The sequence below is a fragment of the Trichechus manatus genome, unplaced genomic scaffold, assembly GCF_000243295.1.
Source record: "Trichechus manatus latirostris isolate Lorelei unplaced genomic scaffold, TriManLat1.0 scaffold00127, whole genome shotgun sequence".
In the NCBI taxonomy this organism is placed as follows: Eukaryota; Metazoa; Chordata; class Mammalia; order Sirenia; family Trichechidae; genus Trichechus; species Trichechus manatus.
Genome location: NW_004444063.1, coordinates 4,544,114 through 4,565,024, shown reverse-complemented (window position 1 = coordinate 4,565,024; position 20,911 = coordinate 4,544,114). Strand labels below are relative to the sequence as shown.

Here is a 20,911-nt window from a genome sequence, read left to right as displayed (position 1 = left end):
GGAGCGCACCATGCCGCAGCTGGACTCGGGCGGGGGCAGCGCGGGCGGCGGCGACGACCTCGGCGCGCCGGACGAGCTGCTGGCCTTCCAGGACGAGGGCGAGGAGCAAGACAAGAGCCGCGACAGCGCCGCGGGCCCCGAGCGCGACCTGGCCGAGCTCAAGTCGTCACTCGTCAACGAATCCGAGGGCGCGGCCGGTGGCGCGGGGGTCCCGGGGGCCGGCGCCGAGGCCGAGGTCCGGGCCGAGGTGAGCGCCAGCCCGCGGCCCGCTCCTCGCAGGCGGTCGCCGACCCCGGCGCAAGGCTCGCACTGACCCGCCCCCTCCCTCCCGCGGCATCGGGATCCCCATCACTCAGAGCCCCTCCTGTCCCCGGGCCCCATCCCCCGAAGTCCCCATCCTTCCCACTCACAGCCCCTCTGGCTCTCCCTCCAGGCGCTCGGGCGGGAACACGCTTCGCAGAGACTTTTCTCGGACAAACTTCCAGAGTCTCTGGAGGACGGTGAGTTTCTGCACGGACCAACCTCCTTTCCTCCCGCTAAGGCCCGGGCCTCGGTGGAAGAGGGGCGACGTCCATAACTGGAGGGGGCTGAGGGGGTGTCTTGCCCCCCTCCTTCCACCGCAGCTCAAGGAGGCGGTAAAACCAAAAGGGTAGGGGGCGGGTTTCCCCGGCACAGGGAGCTCGAGTCACTTCCGGTGCCCTGACCTTTATAGGAGTAAACAGACCCCAGCCATCTCCGCCTCCCCTCCTGTCCAGGTGACTGACTAATCCCCTGTCTTGAGGAGAAAGCTTTGGCCAAGGTTCTTTGGCCGAGGGTCAGGGTAGGTGGGAGGGGGTCAAGTAGAGGCCACCTAAGGGAGGCCTGGGCTCAGTGTCCTTCTCCAGAAACCTGGTGTGCTGGGCACCCTCACCTTGTTCTTTCTCAAGACACAAACTTGAAGGGGTGGACCCTTTGGCAAGTCTTAGTTTTTCTCTGAAGAGCAGATAGCCTTCAGCTCCAGCGGCCCAGGCTGGTGTGTCTGACCCAGCTGTGGTTTTTCCAGGCCTGAAGGCCCCAGAGTGTGCTAGCGGCATGTACAAAGAGACCGTCTACTCAGCCTTCAATCTGCTCATGCACTACCCACCTCCCGCGGGAGCAGGGCAGCACCCCCAGCCGCAGCCCCCGCTGGTAAGTGGCCCCAGCAGCCAGTGCCCACCCTGTGCTTGCTACCTCCTTGACCAGGTATGTGAGGCGTGGACAAGAAGTGATTTTGTCTACAACAAAATAGATACGTGAGAATTCTGCACCGGCCCTTTTCCCCAAACACATGCAGTGGGATGTGCACCAAAAGGAGAGTTTTGCTGAAGGAAGGAGGCACCCTGGGACATCCCCCTGCCCTTTATCTGTTGGCTCTTGTCTCCCCAGCTTATTCACAAACAGGTGCAGACTCTCTCCTCGTGCTGGGTGATGCTGGGGTGGGGGCTGCTTGAGCAGAGGCAGAGAGCTTTGGAGTGGAGATCCCCTTCCTTGGGAGGTTAGTGTGCTTAATGTGATCAGAGTGCAGAGCTTTGCAGTTAGCTGTCTCTCACCAAGCCCTGAGCCTTGGAGCTGGAGAGGAATGGCAAGAAAAGCTGATCTGGTTCAGATCTCCTGGTTGTGCAGGAGAGAAATGCTCTAGTCTGCTGTTTGTCCTTATTGGCATGAGTCTGCCCATGCCAGAGAAGAACCCTGAACATGTTGTGTGGAAAGCAGGTTTCTGTGAAGTTGGCTTGGTCTTGAACACATCAGGAAGGGTTGCAGAGATGCTTCAAATCAGTGGTGTCAGTAAAGGGAACTGTTCGATGAATTTGTGAATTAAATATTTTTAAATATCCAGTGCTTTGAGAAGATTTCATGATCATTCCAAACCATGCTTTTCTGCCTATTGATGCAGACGACCTAAAGTGTGCAGAGCCTGCTTCGAGTGCTTCAGAAGTGTAATGTTGCATTTTTTTAAAAATTCAGATTAGTGATTCAGACTGTCCTCATTTGACCTGAAATGAGGAGTGAGAGTAGAGCTAGCTAGTCTCCATGAAAGGTTTGGGGGGTTCCGATGTTCTGGTATTGGGCACAGATGTAAGACCAGTGCAGGCAGAAACAGCAGGGCAGTTGTTCGAATGGCTAGTAGTGGAGGTCACCCAAAGGAAGGCTGGGGTGGCTGTGCCAGGATGTTTCAGAGCAGGAATGGGGTGAGTTGTTTTCTGAGAGCTTTTTCATGCTGCAGCAGGCAGGAGGTGAGGAGACAGATACAGGCTTCTCTCCAGAAGTCCAAGATGGCAGACTGCCGACTCTAGAATGAACACCTTGCCCTTTGGACCCCCATTTCCTCATCTGTAAAATAAGCATGTTGGTCTCAGTGGTCTGTATCTGACTTTCTCCTCCAGAGTGGTTCAGTGTGTGAGGTGATTCATTTCCTTCTAAGACTGTGGGAGAGGGAGCTGGCCCACTGACCCTGCATCCTGATGCGGTGGCTCTTTCCGGAGACCCTACACCCTACAAGAGGGGATGCTTAACAATGATGCTTTGGTGGCACAGTGGTTAAGAGCTACGGCAGCTAACCAAAAGGTCAGCAGTTTGAATCCACCAGCTGCTCCTTGGAAACCCTATGGGGCAGTTCTACTGCACCCTATAGGGTCGCTATGAGTCAAAATCAACTAGATGGCAATGGGTTTGATTTTTTTTTTTTTTTACAAGATTAGATAAGATTAGATTTGGGGTCAGGTTGACAGAACTCACTACTGCTGCACAATTGGCAGGCAAGTTGCTTGGACAGTGGCTTGAGTCACTGTGGTAACCATGACTAGACAAAAGACCAAGGCCCAAGAACATTGCAGTAGGGTAGGCTCCCCTCCAGCCTCTCTTAATTCTACAGCCATGCAAGGAAAAGGCACCATTTTTGAGCTCCTTAAACGTGGGCAGGTGGTGGGAGAGCACCCAGGGAGGGGAGGACCTCATTTACTAGAAAGGTGTGGGTGATGAGACCATTTGGTGTCCTTTGGCTCACTCTAGTCAAAGAGTAGGTGGGCGGAGGACTCCAGCAGTCAGGATCAAGGGGGAGGGGGCACATCCCTTCCCCCCACCCCCGTCATTGATTTGAATTCTTTTTCCAACATTGGAGTCTTTCTCAGGCTACAGGAGATGCATTTCTGTGTGTCAGGTCCTCTCCCATAGGGGCAAATCCCCTGCCCTCCTCCCCACCCAGCTGCACCCTCTCTCTGCCTGCCTTCTGGGAGCACAGGAGGAGGAGGACAGACTTGCACTAAGTTTCGTGGCCTGGCCTCAGTTGCTCCATGGGGCTGGGGGCAAGGACAGAGGCAAGGACTTAAGGGGTGGTGATACTGGGTGAGGAAAATGAATGCTGCGGGGCCTTTTTTAAGCAAATGTGATAGTTAGAAATGAATAACAAGTAAGGGTAGTTGCTTGTATTACTCAAAGAGTTGTGTGGACATGTAAAATATGGTTGGGTTTTACAAAACAAAATTAATTGATCCCATGTTTTGGGAGCACATTTATCATCTGATTCAAGGTTCATGTGTCTGGAACCAGAAAAGATAGTCTTACAGTGAGTGCGGAGCCCCTTATGGGGGCCTGGAGGGAAAACTGACTTTGGAGGTTTCTTCGGCTACACTTTCCTGAGCCCATCTTCGGAGGACAGACATCTTGCCCAGCCCCTACCCACACGTCTTAGAATTGGGTCCCCCTTGCCCTTCACTCAGCCCTCTCTGAGGGGATCTAAGTGCTCAGCAGTTCTGAAGATTTCAGTCAGTTGTTTGACCTCCCTAGACAAATGGAAAAACCCATGCCAGGGACCTCCTGCCCATGTGTGGGTGGAATGCTCATGTGGCTACCACGTTGGATACCTCCAAATAGTCTTGGATCTTGCCAGGAGCTCGATGGGCTCAATGACCACCACACAGCCAACTGCCACTGGGGAGAGAAAGATTTTTTTTTTGGAAAAGGTTACTTGTTTTTGGTACTTAGCTCCTTTTAAGCTCTGTTTTGGGAAGGGGAAACTAGGTCAAAGTTTATTTCATGACTGGTGTTTGTCAGGCATCTAATATAGGATTCCAGACAGTTATTGGCCTAGGCCGGTAGCCAATGCTTGTTTTTGTTTATTTTGTATTCTCTGCTCTGCTCTATGACCTGAGGTGGGGGACAATGAGCTGGTCCTGGACGGGGCTTTGGGAGAATTCTGGGATGAGTAAGGCATCATTCCTTAGGGAAAATCAGGCTCTTGGATGTGCAGGACTGTCAGTCTGGTTCAAATCCTTGTCTCAAAAAGAATACAAGGCAAAGTTGCTCTCATGGCCCCTTCTGTGGGCTCCACTTTGAGTCTGTGGTCTGGATGAATGCTGAGCCTTTTGCCATTTATATGAAATGTCGAGAACAGGCATATCCAGAGACAAAAAGTAGATTAGTGATTGCCAGGGACCAGGGAGGTGGGGAGTGAGTGCTAATGGGTACGGGGTTTCTTTTTCAGGTGATTAAAATGTTCTGGAATTAGATACTGGTGATGGTTGTACAACCTTGTGAACATACTAAAAACCACTGAATTGTATACTTTAAAATGGTAAATTTTATGGTATGTGAATTCTATTTTGATGAAAAAGAAAATGCTGGGCCTTTTGGCTATTACAGAGATTTGGAACTCTTATCTCCCTGTTCCTGATCTCCATAGCCATCCTTGTACCTGGGCATGTCACAGCCAGGGGTCAGGCATCAGCTAAGTGTGGAAGAGCCAAGTTGAGGAGTAGACTCATGCTTGGGCTCCTGGACATCGAGGTCAAGTTCTGGACTCCAAGGTTTGGGGTCTAGGTGAGGACTGTGAGAACAAGCCCTGGGGGAGCAGGAGGGGACGGTATGAGCAAGGCTTAGGCAGAGGAAGGAAGTGCTGCTGACGCCTGGCCAGCCTGGCGGGGGAGCTTTGCAGAGATGCGTAAGTATAGGAGTACCGCCCAGCCCTCCACACGCAGGGAGAGCATGGGCCTTGCTAGGGATGTTAGTGATGGGAAGAGGGAACCCTGTTAGGAGTGACCCTGGTACCAGCTTGGTACTAGACCCTGGGCACCCAGATGGACCAGAACCAGGTGCTGCCTCTGGGAGTGCCCAACTGAGAGGAGGAGACAAATGAATAGAGCCCAAACCATGCCCTGGCTAAGGGAGAGCTGTCACAAGGGCCAGGCTGGTGGGTCCCAGCAGAGCTGTCCTGGCCCGGGCTGTGGAGGACGAGTACACTGAGCAGTGTCCTGAAGGCTGCAGAGTTGTGTGACAGTTGAAGAACAAGAGGGGACTGGCAGGCACATGGGCTCCCCTCTAGACACATCTCAAGTCTTCTCACTTCACCACTTCGGTGGCCACTCCCCAAGCCCAAGCTGTCGCCATCTCTCACCCAGATGACAGTAACAGTCTTCCCCGAGGGTTCCTCTGCCCCCACCCTAACCCGCGATCCAGGCTCTACATAGCAGCCACAGGGATCTTTTAAACACATAAATCACATCATATCTCTTGCCTGATTAAACCCTGCAGTGGCTTCCCATTGCTTTTGGAATAAAGTCAAACCACTCACCAGTCCATGAATCGCTGGGTGGCCTGGCGCTGCTGACCACCCCATCCTCGTCTATGCCATGCTCTTCCTCTCCCTACACAGTAGCTGCCTCTGTCCTGGAGGCTTTTACAGTCATCAGGTTCTTCCCTACCTCAGGACCTTTGCATTTGTTCCCTTGACTTGGAATTCTCTCTCTGCCCCCTCACCCGATCCTTCTCATTTCTTGTCCTTCATTCAGAGCTTAATTCAAATGTTATCTCCTCGGGAGGCCTCTTCTGACCATGAAGCGAGATCCTCCCTCATCCTCCTTCGAGGCCTGGGCCACCTCTACCTGCCCTGGTAGTTCTGAAGGCCAAGGCAGTTGGCAGCACTTTATGATGCACCTGCCACACTTAGACCAGAGGCAGCCCGTCTGCCAACGTATCTCTGAGCCTCAGTTTCCTCGTCTGCAAAATGGGAATGACAAGCCCTCCTCCCAAAGCTGGAGTGAGGATTGGCAGTAGCAGTGTGTGGAAGGTACCTAGTGAGGCTCCAGCATGGGGCTGGGCACGGGGTGGGGTTTGACCATGCTGATCCCTTATCCTCACTGTCCTGGCTCCTCTGGGGTCAGTGATGACTCAGTAGCAGGCTCCATATTGACTGGAGTCTGAAGGGCTGTGTCTCTACTTTGGGCCTGAGCAGTCTGGCTTGGGGACCTGGGGGCTACCCCTGGGGCTGGGGACTCTGGTGTGCAAGCCCCTCCTCCCTGCCCTGTTTTGCCCAGGGGTTCTTGAGAGGGAAAGTGCTATCCCGGAGCAAGGATGTGAGCCATAGCCGCTGACTTCATCCTGAGAATCCTCCCCCGCCTCCCAAAGATTTATCTGAAAGAGGCCCCCCTCCCCCACCCATATAGAAGCCCTTTACATAAAATGTTAGGGGCATAAACTGTTTCAAAAGAAAAAAGGGAAAAGACCTTCATGGACATTAGCCTTTGAACCATTCTCAGACCTTTTACTCTGTGGCCACCCCTGCTTGTACCCCCTGTGCTCTGCCCCATGCTTCCCCTGGAATCTGCATTTCAACAGGCTTTCCAAGTCATTCATTCTCATGCACACTAAAGTGGGAGAACTCTGCATATACAAAGAGACAGAGTATCCAATAGAGAGAGACAGGACCTCTGGTGTGGGGCACTCATTTGTAGGCCCATAGACAACCCCCATGTTATTTGTAATATCCTTGACGAGGCTTCTAGTTTGCTCACAAGTTGCCTTCAGGTTCTTCACCAGTGGGAATGATGCTGTATACAAATTACTTCTTGAGTTCCGTGTTGATTATTTTCCTGGAGCATAATACCCAAAGAGAATTAAGGGGTCAAGAGGTAGGAAGAGTCACAGCATGTTGGCTCCCTGTTGTCCCAGCTTGCTGCAGATTCTGAGCCTGTGACTATGCCCCAGTCCTTGCAGTGTCTGAGCACAGCCAGCATGGAGTTTGGTCTTTGCTGTTGTTGATGATGATGCTTTGTTGTGGAGGTTGGTCCTGGGACTTTGAAGTTATTTTGATGTGCATTTCTTCCCTGTCTAGGGAGGCTGTGTGGAATTGGCTGTGGCATTTGGAAAATCTGCAGCCCCTCTCAAGTGGGTCTTTGCTCTGAGGATGGCTTCTACCCGTTTGATGCCTTTCAGGGCCTGGAAAGCACCATGAAGGAGGCCCAGCCTGCTGACCCCTGGTTAGAGATGGGCTTCCTGCTGGGGTGGCAGTTTTAGGGCAACCTGTGTGCTCCTAAGGGCACTGGGAGATGGCTCAGCAGGGTGGAGGGGGCATTTCCAAGACCTGGGGGCTGATAAAGTGCCCTGGATTGGTTGCCGGGACCCCAGTGTTCTCCACCAGGGTCTCATTGGGCCACTTTTCCCCAGCCAGCAAGTCAGGTATTCACAGCAGCTCTGCCCTCCTCCCCAGTTGCTCTGAAACTCAGATGTGAGTGGCATTAAACGAGAGGGGGCTTGGGGTGAGCGTGGCCCCCTCGCCAGGGCCACCAGCCATGCATCCTCTCCTGGGTCTCCTAAGACCAAACCCCACCCTGTCCCTGCAAGAATGGAGGTTTAGCTGACTTGTAAGCAGGGCTCCATGGGTACTGGTTTAAAATTGCATGACTGCTGAGGCTAGGCTGGGCTGGAGTGAGCTCAGAGTCTCATGGAGGGGAGAGGAGAGCCACAGTCTCGAAGCCATACAGTAACACCTTGTGACTGGCCGCTTCCTGCCGCTGTGTACAAACAAGATTCCGTTAGAGGAAACAGGTGTTTTATCAGGTCACCTGGGCACCCCTGCCCCCAATGGTACAATGGATAGATCTTTGAGTAATACCCTCCTTCTGCAGGTGGGGCAGTAAGGCCAGATCAGGGAAGGGACTTGTCCAAAGCCTGTTAGCGGAGTGGAAGGGGAATGCTCTGAGTCTGGAAGATCCACCTTCAAATACCATATCTGCCACTCCTTGGCTGTGTGACCCTGGGTAGGTTACTAACCTCTCTAAGCTTTAGTTTTCTCATCTAAAAATTGGTATGATGAGGATACCTACCTTCTTGGGTTACTGCAGAATGGAATGAGATAGTATATGTGAAGCATTTGGAATAGCATCTGGCACACAGTAGGTGCTTCATAAGTGGAAGCTGTTAGTGGGGGGGTTGTCAACACCATGTATAAATGCCCCTTGTAAAGGACGCTGTCCAAGAAGGTGAAGCACTTCTGAAGCTGAGGATGGACTGGAACCCTTGACACTCTCCACTTCCCCAACTCGGCAGCCAGCTCCCCTAGGGCAGTGCACAGAAGACAACTGTCCTGGCCCACCCTCGACCTTTGGGCACTCAGCTGGTCAACAACAGAGTGCCTGCTGTGTCTAGAATCTGGAGTCCAGACCCCTACCAGCATTTACTGGGCCCTTCCTGTACACTTGGCCTTGGCTCAGCACAAAGCAGGAGGCTGCCTCTTCCTTTCCAGAGCTCAATCCTGGCAAGGAGAAGGACCATCCTTGGGGGGTGTGTGTGTGTGTGTGTGTGTGTGTGTGTGTGTGTGTGTGTATGTGTATCAGAGTCAGCTTTGAGGTTCTGCCTCTGTGTGTGTGTGTGTGTGTGTGTGTGTCAGAGTCAGCTTTGAGGTTCTGCCTGAGTCAGTAAGGGACCCAGATGAGGGAGAAAGGCCAGTGGGGGCAGCCAGGAAGCCTTCCTGAGAAAGGAGGGCTTGAGCTGGCATAGAGCATGTGGAGGTTTGGCCAGGCAGAAAGTAGTGAGAGAGCACTCTGGGTGGGGCAACAGTTTGAGCAAAGGAGGAGATGCAGAAATTAGCCTGTGTCCCTGGTCACTGGAAGGGCAGACTGAAACCCAAGGTCTGTGGGTGGTGGGAGTGTGAGGTGAGGCTATAGAAGGGCTAGCACTGAGGGCCTGATGTGTGACTCTGATGTCTAGGCAGCACTGGTTCTGGAGCCTGGGAGTGTCTGGTGGGCACATGCAGTGTGTTGGCATCCTAGAAGGGCAGGGCGGTGCCCACGACAGATGGTTTGAGTTGAACAAGGAGGGCTGAGGCAGGCAGAGCCAGCAGCTGGGCAGGCTGGAGGCAGGGAGGCACAGGGGTGATTTGGGGAGTGCCAGCAGGGCCAAGGGAGGGGGCAGGTTTGAGGTGGGGGAGACTTTGGTGTGCTGGCAAAGGCAAGAGTGCCTCAAAGGTGGAAAGTTTCCATTTTCCCAATTACTTTATTTGATTCTCACACTCTTTCCAAGATTGTGAGTGTAGGGTTCTGGCCCCATTTTCTGAGGAGAACTGAACCCCAGAGGTCCAGTTCGGGTTGCATTGGTAAGTCAGCACCGTCTCTAGCAGAACCCGGAGGGTCTGGGCCAGAGGTTTGGGGAGGGTCTCTGAGAACCTCGGGCATCGTCAGCTTCTTCCTTCCATAGTTGTTTTATCTCACAGAGCTATCATGCTTGGGCTTGGGAAACCACCTCCCTCCCTTTAAAAGTCGTGGCCTGTGTCAGCGTTGGCCTGTAGTCTCCCACTGCAGCCTGGGTGGGTTTGACCCCTCTAGTCCTGCTGGAGCATGGGGACTCCTCTTGGCTTAGTCCCCTGGCAGTGGGCATCTGTGCTCAAAGCAGCAAGGCAGCTGGTCTGTCCCTTGCTGGATGAGGGCCCTGGCCTGGGGTGGCTGACATGGGCGTGGGTCTGGGCCTCTCTGTGGGGAGGCTGCCCATGCAGCCTGTCCCACCCATGGAGACGGCCTGCCTGGGCCATGCCAGCAGACACTGCTTTAGAGCCGAGAGCGAGATGGGTGACACACAGCCTTCAACCCGTGGCCCTGTCTCCACAGCCAGAACTCCCTGGAGATCAGAGGAAGCAGACGCTCTGCCAAATAAGCTTTCCCTTAATTCCCTTCTCCCCACCCCCATTCTACTAACACAACTAACTCTCTCTCCAAGGGCAGGAGAGCTGTCTAGGCCCCACACTGCTTCCAAATGACGCATGTGCAGCAGAGTTTCCAGGCGTGGAAAGGGCCCAGGGAGCAGCATGGTTACAGCTGCCCCCACTCCACCACGTCTGAGCTGACTCAGAGTTGGTTCCTAGCCAGTGGTCACATAGTATCCCCTCCCAGAAAGTCCAGTTTGCTCCTGAGTGCAGTGGGCTGTGATGGGGAAGAAAGCTGGAGGACCCGGGGCCACCCCCTTTCCCCACTGTGTGACTTCGATCAAATCTGCTAACCTCTCTGGGTCTCTTTCTCCTTTTCTAAAGTGGAGGTGGTGATCCCTGACCATGGAGCTTTTCTGAGGTTCAGATAAGTGTTGGCTGGAGAGGTGTGAGGAGGCAGGATGGCTGGGCCTCAGGTGGGGTTTGCTGGGCAGCTCACTGCAAGGACTGCTCCAGAGCCAGCCTCCCACTGGCAAGAAGGGGCGGTGGGGAGGGAGGGCACAGGTGATGGGTGTCTAGGCTGGGAGATTCTGACTAACTCTGACCCAGCTCCAGTGGCAGCGAGCCCAGCCTCCCTGGCTGCTGGGCCGCCATCTGAAATGCATTACCCGCGTTACCGATGCTTTATAAACTCCACATCATTCGGCCACATGAAAGCCTGGGGCCTAAAAATAGCCGCTCCCAGAGGACACCCCACATTGGCGGGGCTCAACTGACCTCGGCATGCACGCCCACCACCAGGCCACGTCCCTTGCCAGGGAGCTCCGGCTGGCAGGGCTGTACTTGCCCACCATCCTGGTGTGGGCAGCCACTGCCTCAGGCCACTTTATCTGGGCACAGATCTGAACCAGCTGGTCAGGGCTTAGGCCCTGAGGCCTTACCTAGGGCAGGCCTTCCCTGGGAGCCAGGAAGAGGCAGCTAGGAGTGTGGTGGTGGCCCCAGGACCCCTTCCTCACCCCGATCCATGCCTGGACTGCCCATGAGAAGCTCATTGGGACACCAAGGCCATCATCTTGCAGATGAGGACACAGGCCTTGGGAGGGGGAGCACGGGAAGGGGGACGGGGTCCAGCCTAATGAGGACTTGGCCTTGGGTGGGCAGGAGGGCCACTGGCTGGTGTGAGAAGGACAGGGCTGCCCAGCACCCGCCAGTGTCTAGCAGAAAGTCGGCCCCAGCAGGCAGGCAGGGCGACCATGGGCCTCTGGGCTGCTAGGGTTGACTCTTTGCCCTGTTTTCTGTGGGTTCCCTCTCCTATGGTCTCTATGACCAACTGCAAACCACTCTTTTCCCTAAAAATAAACATGCTTATGGGATTGGGGGAAGCTTTGTAGCTATCAAAGGAAATAATAGGGTGTTTAAGAAAATTACATTGCGTTTTAAATAACCAGCATGAAAGTCATTAAGTTTGAAGTTTCATTCAAATCAGATGGCTCTGTGGCTGGCCCTGGTGGCCAGGCAGGCGGAGGGGTGGGTGGGCGCTTGGAGATGCTGAGAGGCGGCCTGTGGAAAGCTTGCTGGTGCAGTCGCGGCCCAGGCGGGGCCAACTCTGAAGCCATGCCTAGCTGCGGCAGCCACCCCAGAGCTTGCTGGCAGGCTTTGAAGTAGTGTGCGGCCCTGGGAGCCACCCAGCTGTGGGGGGTGACCCCATGGGTGGGTGGGTGGGGGGAGGGTTGCCCAAGTCCACAGGGTATGGGGGCAGATGAAGCTGGGGTCGCTGAGGCCACGAGGCTTGACAGCCGTGTTTGAGGTGGGGGGTTTCAAGGATGATGGTTTGGATCAGAAATTGATGGGAAGGATCTGCAGGGCTAGGACCACATCTGTCCCTTCTACTGCTGGATTCTCAATGCCCAGCACAGGGCAGTGGGTGCTAGTACAGTTGTTGAAAAATTAATAACAGCCACGACAGTAGTGTGTGTGTTGAGCACTTCGCGAGTGCCAGGCCTTGTGCCAAAGGCTTTTACTTGCAATATCTCCTTAGATCCTTACAACAAGCCGAGAAAGTAGGTACTGTTATTGTCCCCATTTTGCAGATGGGGAAACTGAGGCTCAGAGAGGTTAAGTCAGGATTTGGACTTAGGTGTATTTTTCCCCGACGCCCATGCTCCTCACTGCTCTGCCCCATTTGCTCTAAAAATGTGTGGAGATGGGGCATTGCAGGCAGGGAGGCTGCTGTTACTTCCACAGCCTTCTGGGTTCATGAACTCAACACTGGATCCCTCTGGCTCCAAGGAAAGATGGCCTCTCGCTGTCCCCTCTTGGGGGTGACCTCACAGCTCTCGGCCAGGGCTCCCAGGTCTAAGAGGGCTGAGTTTCTTTGTTGCGAGACAGGAGCCTAGGGTTTCCAGAACAGATCTACCTGGAAAAGTGTTTATAAGTGACATTTTAAAATTGAAACAGGTTTGAGGCATGACGTGACAGAAGGTAGGTTACAAGCTGTCTGTAGGTGAACGCCTTCCTTTTTCTAACTTTCTCCTGTACCGGCTCAGCTCAGAGTTCACTCTTTGACCTGTCTAGGCCAGGCTCCCTCATCTGTATGGTCCAGGACTGGGCTAGAGAGTTTCCTAGGTCCTGAGTCACAGGGAATGGCTGGACTGAGGAAGCTGAGGGAGTCCTAGGGCATGGGTGTGCTGCTCCTCCCCAACCCGTGGGAAAGCTTTCCGCTAACCCCGCTGGACCATTTTGAGGGCAGTTTCTTTACTGCTGCCACGCTCTGTCTCCACCCATCACTCCAGTCATTGCATGCCAGTCAGGAGTAATCAGGCAACAGTCCAAGGGAAATTGAGGGCCGGTGGCCCTGGGTCTGGTACAAGAGCTGGCATTCCTGAAAAGCCTATGTCTAGGGATGAGCTTCGGAGTCCCTGGGTGGTGCAGATGGTTAATGCGCTCAGCCACTAACAGAAAGGTTGGTGGTTCAAGTCCACCCAGAGGTGCCTTAGAAGAAAGGCCTGGCAATCTACTTCTGAAAAATCAGCCATTGAAAACCGTGTGGAGTACAGTTCTACTCTGACACACATGAGGTCGCCATGAGTCAGAGTCTACTCCACAGCACCTGAAGGGATGTGCTGGCTTTTGTTTTACTTATTTTTCTTTTCTTTTGTTCTTGTTGTTGCTTTTGTTTTGTTGTTGGTTTGTGACTTTGGAAACCCTATGTGTTACACAGTAGAACTGCTCCATAGGGCTTTCTTGGCTATAATCTTTATGGAAGCAGATCACCAGGCCTGTTTCTTCCACAGTGCCACGGGATGGGTTTGATCGCCAGTCTTTTGGTTACCAGCTGAGTGCAAAATCGTTTGTGCCACCCAGGGACCTTTTTTATTTTGCTCTTAATTAATTTAAAAAAATATTAGCAAACGCAAATATTAACTCATTTAACCCTCACAGCAACCCCATAAGATATGTGTGTTTACAGGTGGGGAGCCTGAGGCATCAAGAGAAAACTTGACTTGCCCAAGGGCACACACCTAGTAAGTGTTGGAGGTGAGATTTGAACCCAGGCCCTGTAATTCTATGTTCTATGCCCTTACCATCAGGCTATACTGCCTCTAAGGCAACATATATAACTATTCACTTTGTAAAAAGATATTTGCATGTTATAGCTATAGTTGGGTCTCTTGCCTCCCCCTCTCCATTCCTCACTGCTCAGGAGCCCCTGTTCTGAGTCCGTGTTTCACCCTTTCCCCTGTGTTTTTATACTCTTACACCCAGGGGTGTGGTTTTGTGTGAACCCCTCTAACCTCATTAGGGGCTCTGCCTCCAGAGGCCCCTTTATCAGTCGGCAGCCCTGCCCTCCTCCCAGTGCTAACACTGGGTGCAAGGCCAGGGTTGGGAGCATGCAGATGCCAGAGCTCCAGCAGCCCTTTTCCACCCCTTGTCTTGTTTCCCTTTGGATCAACCACTGGACTGAGTCAAGTCAGAGACCCAAGGGCTTTAACTGGCAGTAGTTGTGAGGGTTAGGCCTGAGTGAGCTTCTTGGGGCCAGTGCAGGCACTTGACCCGATAGGGTGACCTGCAGACCCCTGCTTTATTTCCAAGGCTGGCTGGATTAAACCGGGGCAAGAACGCAGTGACGGGATCTCCTTGTCTCCTCCTCCCTTCTCCCCTCAAACCACTGCTGACCCATCAGCCTTCTCAGCCCCAGTCTTTCTCTCCCGGCTCTTCCTTCAAGGCAGCATGGTCACCCTTCTAGACAAGCTCTAGTGAAAGCCGCCGCGGCCTCTAGCGGCTGTCCCACCCATCCTGTGGCCAGATCCTGCGGGAGGGATCTCTCTCACATTTCCTTTTTGTCTGTAAACGACTGAGAACCCAAGATCCCCCCTCCGAGGACAGGGTGCCTTCACAGAGTCTGGTAGAGGTCAATGCCATGCTGCTAGTCCATTTATTCCAGGAACAAAAGTTCTTGGCAGAGTGTTGCCAGCAAAAGTGGTGATCCCTGGGCTCTGGTGGGCTGGAGGTCTCAGGGTGGTGGGGAATCTGGAAACTGCTTGTTCCTGGGCCGCACACATTTGTGTGGTCTCCCTGGTGGCCAGCTGTTTGTGAGGCCTGTGGCTAAGTGGTAAAGGTCGTGCATTGAGAACCCCTAAGGGCTGGGTTCAAACCAAGACTACCACTTGCTGTGAGACCTTAGATCAGTCACTTAACCTCTCTGGGCATCATTTTCCTCATCTGCAGCACACACATGCTTGGGAAGATGGTGGGATTCCTGTGGGCTGTTGGGACTCTGCAGAGTGTAAGGCACACAGTCGGCAGTTACTATTGGGTGCTGCTAGCTCTAAATCTACACCCCTGGTGTTTTCTTCCCAGGGGAGCAAAACCTCTAAACACTTCAACCTCTCCCTTCCCAAAGCCTTGCTTTCCCTACTGCCAAAGACAGGCTGATCTCTGAGGTTGTGTGCTGGGCCTGCCTCAGCTGGTGGTGGGCTCCTGGGAGGCTAGGCTCTGAGAGGAGCTGGGTGAGTTACGGCTTGGGCTAGGGGGTGCCCAGCCAGGGCTGCTGCAGATCCCCAAACAGTGTGTCAGTAGCATCAACTAGCAGCTCAGCTGCAGCACCTCCCGGAAGCTTATATTTTCCTCTAAAAACATCCTGTCCTGAGGGGCGTTCACCTCAAACAGGAGGAAGGAAAACGCAAGTAAACGAATGCATAGAAACCACGGGCGGCCATGGGCCATGCCACTCAGCTTGTGGTGCTCAGCTAGCACCGAGGGTGCCGCGGGGCCGGGCTGGGCTGAGAACAGGCCTGTGGTTTGCCAAGGCTGCGTGCAGGCACTCCCGGTCTCACCTCCGCTGTGACGGGGCCCCGTTATCTGATGTCAAGGCTAGGCAGCTGGTAGACGGGCTACATGTACCTGGCGTGCAACCATGGCAACAGCCCTGTACTGGCAGGCAGGACTGAAGCCTCCTGGTCCACCAGGGTGGGGCCCAGCCATCCTCCAGCCCTTGCAGCTCTGCTGATCACGCGGCCACAGCTCTGTGCTCTGCGGTGGGCGTCTGGCACAGGGCGTCCGGCACGCTGTGGGCGGGGAGCTTGTGGGCTATCCTCCGTAGAGCACTGTGTCCTGGGCAGCGGGGCCCAGAGCGGGGGCTGAGGGTGGAGGGGCATAAGCAGGGCTCCTCCAACCTGGCCCTCTTATGGAAGTGGGGTCTGGGAGCCCACAAATTGAAGCCCAGTTGACATGCAGGCAAATTCCCTTTGGAAGATCTGGAGGGCCTGCCTCCTGCTGGGAAGTTCATTCTCATGTCCTCAGTACGGAAGCACATTGGTGCTTGACAGTGGTCCCCAGCTCCAGACACAGAGGTCTGGGCCAGCTGTAGGGTTGCCTGGTGGCCCTGAAGCTGGGAGAGGAGCCTGGAGAACTGATCAGGGCCAGAGTGGACACTGGAGCCTGGGTGAGGGCTGACAAGCCTGGGCAGTGCAGGGAAAAGAAATGAGACCTAGCAGGGGGCTTTTTGAGCAGGGCCACTGTGGGTCTGTGCAGGGGAGGTGGGCCAAGGAGCCATGTGTGAGCCGAAGCCCAGCCTATACTGTGCTCCCCAAGATGTGGGTCCTGATGTGGGCTCAGGTCTGCCCAGAGGAAGGCGCACTATTTTTCCCAATTTTTTCCACAAAGGCGCTGTATGGGCTAGTGACAGACCTGGTTTTGACTGTCTGGTCATTGTGACTACTGAAGTATTTTAGGTAGGTGGGGACAGGAAAGCGGAGGTAGAAGGGAGGCTAAGAGGTCTAAGGTGCAGGCAGGATGTCCCTGACTCCAAGCAGTGGCCCCCTAACCCGTGTGCCGCTGTGGCCCTACACCCAGCCCCCCAAAGGGGCTTTACCCAGGGCTGCCGCAGTCTCCCTAGACACTGGCTCACGTGGGACCACCCGCCCCTCCGACCTGTACCAGTAGAGACCTAACCTTGAGTGTCCAACTTGAACTCACTGAATGAAAACAGTGCAGCACAGAGTCCCAGACCTGAGGGCGGGCAGGTGGACAGACACAGAGGGGTCAGGGCTGCCATGTGGGGCTATAGCAGAGGACCCGAGTTAGATGGGTTTCCAGGAGGAAGTCCATTTATGAGGCCTGGGAGATGCATGGGAGTTGGCCAAGCAAAGTGGGGGAGAGTGCTTCAGACCATGGACCATTTGGTCCTTGGGTCAAGTAGCCCTCTGGGCCGGAGTGAGAAGGAGAAGAGATGAGGGTGTGGCTGGCTTATCACTGAAGACCCCAGAGCCCACAAAGGGACTCCATGCACTGACTTTGCTGAGGGCTGTGTGACTGTAGGCCACTTTCTCAACCTCACTGAGCCTCCCTTCCCTCATGTGTAAAACGGGAAGGATAACGCCTGCCTCTAAAGGGTTGTCACGTGTGGCATTTCCATGATTCAGTCTTACCTCTGTGTACTTGGCAAACAGAACAATAACTTTCTAAATAGCCCACCTTTCCATCCAGTCAGCTTCTGCCCCAGAGCGAGGCCTGGATCTGCCATTCCTTCTGTGGGCTTGTTCCCGAGGGGCTCTCCCCAGCTCCAGAGCAGGCATCAGAACAAACCCTCAGGAGCCAGGCACCTGAGGAACTCCAAGTCCCAGCTTGGTGGCAGAGGAGTGGGTGGGGGCACCAGGGATCCTCAAGGCCTTAGTTAAACAAGTCTATAGAAGGTCTGCTGAGCACAAAGCCTGGAGAGACGGACAAACAACAAGCAGACTCAGGGACTCCCAGGCAGACCCCCTGCACCTAGTGGGTACCCTTACCTGCCGGGCTGGCAGCACCTCACCCACGTCAGAGCAGGCCTTTCCAAGGATGTGACCCTTAGACTGAGGTCAGGATGAGGAGGAGCCAGCCTGGCAAAGGGCAGGAGGATGTATCGGAAGTTGTGGGGGGAGGGAGGAAGTGGTGGGTAAGAGCACTGAGGCAGAGAGATCTGGGCACCTGGGCAGGAGATGAGCAGGCCCTCATGTCTGGGGCATGGCTGGGTGGGCTGTTCAAGGGTGAGCAGGGAAGATATGGGCCAGGGCCTTGTAGGCCATGTCCAACTATCTCCCTCAGGCAGCTCCCGATGCCAGCTGGCCCTGGGAGTCAGGCAGGCAGGCAGGCAGGCAGGGGGTGTGGCCAGAACCCCCATCCCACGGGACCCAGAACCTGCTGGAATGTTTTTAGGGTCAGATAAGCACTGTCTCAGGTAACCCTGACCAGCCAGGTTGAAGAAGGGAGAGACTGGGCTTAGGATTGGGATGCCCCCCACCCTGCCCTTGTTTTGTCCACAGTAGGGCCTTTGCCATATAGCAGGTAGAATCCTGGCACTGCCACTTACTAGCAGTGTGACCTTAGACAAGCTATATATATCATCTTCCTGTGTCTCAGTTTTCTCATCTGTCAAGTGGGGGTAATAATAGGTCTGTTGTGAGGAGTATATGAGTTAAGCTCTGTAAGGTGCTCAGGACTATATCCTAGCACATGGGAAACATTCAGCTATTATTAGCAGATGCCGTTCTCTCGGCCTGAAACATTATTTTGCTGAGCACGTAGTAGGAACTCTGTAAATACATCCTGATGAATGTGTGTCTGCCGATAGCCATCCAGCTGAGAATCCTGGGGTGTGTGTGTGGAGGGGGGTGCCTTTCCTGGCACAGTCCCCTGCCAGGGGAGGCTTCTTGGGAGGGCCTGACCTCCCTGGGTCTGGCCAGGCCTCACCCTACCCCCCCTTCTGGCTTCTAGAGGCCAGAGGAAACAGCAACTTTCTTCACTGGGAAAGTGTTGTGGGTCTCAGGCGATTGGGGGTTTTTAGTCAACCGTCAAAGGCGAGGGGGTTTCTCTGCTGGCGGTGGCAAGGGCTCTGAGCATGCACACAGCCTGCAACCCGAGGGCCGCTGCGGTCTGCAGGGAAAATGCCGACTGTGTTTATTTTCACCTGAGCCTGCAGGAAGTGGGGGCCAGGCGGGGGGGGGGGGCGGTGGCAGCAAGTGGGGACAGCCCAACCAAGGCCTGAGCCCGACTTCAGAGCAGAGGAGACCTTCCTCAGGAGTCCCCATTTCCACTTCCTCCCTCCCCAGACCTGCCTTGGTCCCCTTCCTGGCTCCAGCCTGCTGAACAAGAGGGGAGGTGTGCCAGTGCACCAGAGGGAGGCATTTCCAGCCACAGGCTAATGAAAATCTCTCTGCGGGGCCAGGACCACCTTTGGGACAATAGGTTTTGACTCATTGTGGGGAATAGTCTTGCAGCACTAAGAGCAGTGTGATAACAGGAAGGACTACCTCTGCTGGGAATGAGCCTGGTCACTAGGCATCCAACAAGATGCTGGACAAAACCACTGGTGGAGAAGGGATGACTCACTGGGTAGCTGTTTGTACCAGACACAGCCTCCCAGCCTTAGGGTCTCTGACTCCTGCCCCATCCTGGAGTGACGAGGTCTGGTGGTGGGCAGCAGGGAGCCACAGGCTAAGGCTGTAGCCCTGAGGGCAAAAAACAGAGACCCTGAAGTGTTCTGATCAAGTGGAACCTCAGCAAGGGAACTGAGGCCCCGAGAGAATGATGGACTGCTGTTCATTCATTCGTTCCTTCATTTATACAGCCCACCATGTTTTGAGCACTCACCATGTGCCCAGCTCTGTGCTTGGTACTCTGCCCTCAGAGATAAGAGAGATGAGGTTGTGCCACTGAGATGGCTGGTGCCTGGTGAGAACAGTCAAACCAGGCCTGCCTCTTTTCCTTGGGGGGTTGGGCAAGGTCACCATCAAGGGGAGGGGCAGGGGTGGTTCAGTCACCCATATATATGCCAGGCCCCAGGCAACCCCACCCTGTTGTCTGGGCAGCCTGGCCCAGGGACAGCCTTGTGCTGAGGCCCTGGAGCGGGACGTTCTGCAGGCTGAGAGGGGCGTGGGGCACTGGGCCATGCGCCAGACGGTTCCCCCTGGCTACCACCACCAGGCATGGGGAAGGGCGCTGGGGAGTGAGGCTGAGGCCGCCTGCATGAACGTGGGAAGGGCTGGCCAGGGCTTCAGTGCCCTGCCCTGGAGCCCTGGCCACCACGGCCTCCAGCTGCTGGCGGGTTCTCTGCCCCACCCCTGCCCACCCAGCACTTCTCCTGTGGTTTGGCTAGAGACTCCTGTTTAATGAGGCTTTTTCCCAGTTCCCAGAGAGGCTGGTGGACAGGACAAGCCCACTGCCCATAAGGCAGCCTCTCCCCCGCATTCCAGCCCATCACATGCATACGTACCAGGCGAGTGGCTGTAGGCTGGGTTCTCTGAGGTTTCCTAGGCCCAGCCTGAGCTGTGCTGGAACCAGGCCTCAGGTAGCAAAGCTGGAACTGAGCCAGCCCCAGCATGGCTGAAGAGAGTCAGCCTTGGCCTTCGCTCAGGCAGGAGGGCTCTCAGGGCCTCCTGGACAAAGCTGGCCCCCCCCAGAGAGGAGTGGTTTACTGAGAAACCTGCCATGGAGCAGACCCCCCAACTCTGGGCAGAGTGGAGACTGTGGGACTATCCTCCTAACCTGGCACCTTGGACCCTAGCCCTGCTCCTAAGTCTTGCCCACTCCACCAGCCAGGCCTACAGGAGCTTAGACTCGAAAGTCCCTGGCCGTGGAGAGGTCTGTGGAGTGTGTTCATTCCACCTGTTGAGCCAGGCTCCAGGTGGAGAATGGTGGAATGGTTTCCACCAGGGTCCTTTGTTCCTGAGGGAGTGGGTCCTGAGGCTCAGTCTCCCTGCCCTCAGCTGCCACAGGGCCTCGTCAGGCCTGATGCTGTCCAGGAAGCTTCCCTGTCATCATAGGCCCTTGGCTTCTGCTCCTTAAAACTCTAGGATAGAGCAGGAGTTTTGCATCTGTGACCAGTGAAGCCCAGAGAAGGAATGAGACTGGCTCACAAACCTACAGTGAGATAGAGCCACTTGGGGGATTATTTTATAGAGCAGAAAACAGGCTTGAGTGGACCAGAGGCCATGTCTGTCTGACTAAGTCCAGTATTCTCTGTACCATGGAGGTGATGAGCTCCAGGAACATCAAAGAGGGGAAGTGATGGTGGCAAGGATACATCCAGCATCAGAGTTGCTGAGGAGGGCCTGCTTCAGACACACTTGTTTCCAAGTCACTTCACCTCTCTGGGGCTCAGTTTTCTCTGCTGTAAAATGGGGACAACAGTACTGATCTCAGGGTTGTGAGACTCATTCACTCAACAAGTACTTTTTAAGCACCTGTTAAGTGCCAGGAGCTGTGCAAGTGAGGTGGCCAGTTAGCTAGGGAGGTCGGGGAATGCTTCTTGGAGGTATCATTTGAGCTGAAGTCTAAATGAGGATGCTGTGTACAGATCTGGGAGGGAAGTAGTCCAGGCAGAGGGAACAGCAAGTGCAAAGGTCCAATGGCAGGAACAAGCTTGCAGAAGGGAAAAGTCAGTGAGGCTAGAGCTGGGCATCTCACTTACTTCACATCGCGGCCATTCAGAAAACTGTCACTGGAGTAAAT

At 54.7% G+C, this 20,911-nt stretch overlaps 1 protein-coding gene across 1 annotated transcript in view; it reads left to right on the top strand.

Moving 5' to 3' along the window:
• The first annotated feature begins 10 nt into the window (after nucleotides 1-10).
• Nucleotides 11-20,911, top strand: part of TCF7 (transcription factor 7) — a 35,860-nt gene continuing 14,959 nt past the window's right edge. The window contains 3 exon segments of the mRNA XM_023738989.1: nucleotides 11-247; nucleotides 434-500; nucleotides 1,043-1,167. Of these exon segments, the coding sequence (XP_023594757.1) occupies nucleotides 11-247; nucleotides 434-500; nucleotides 1,043-1,167 (429 nt within the window).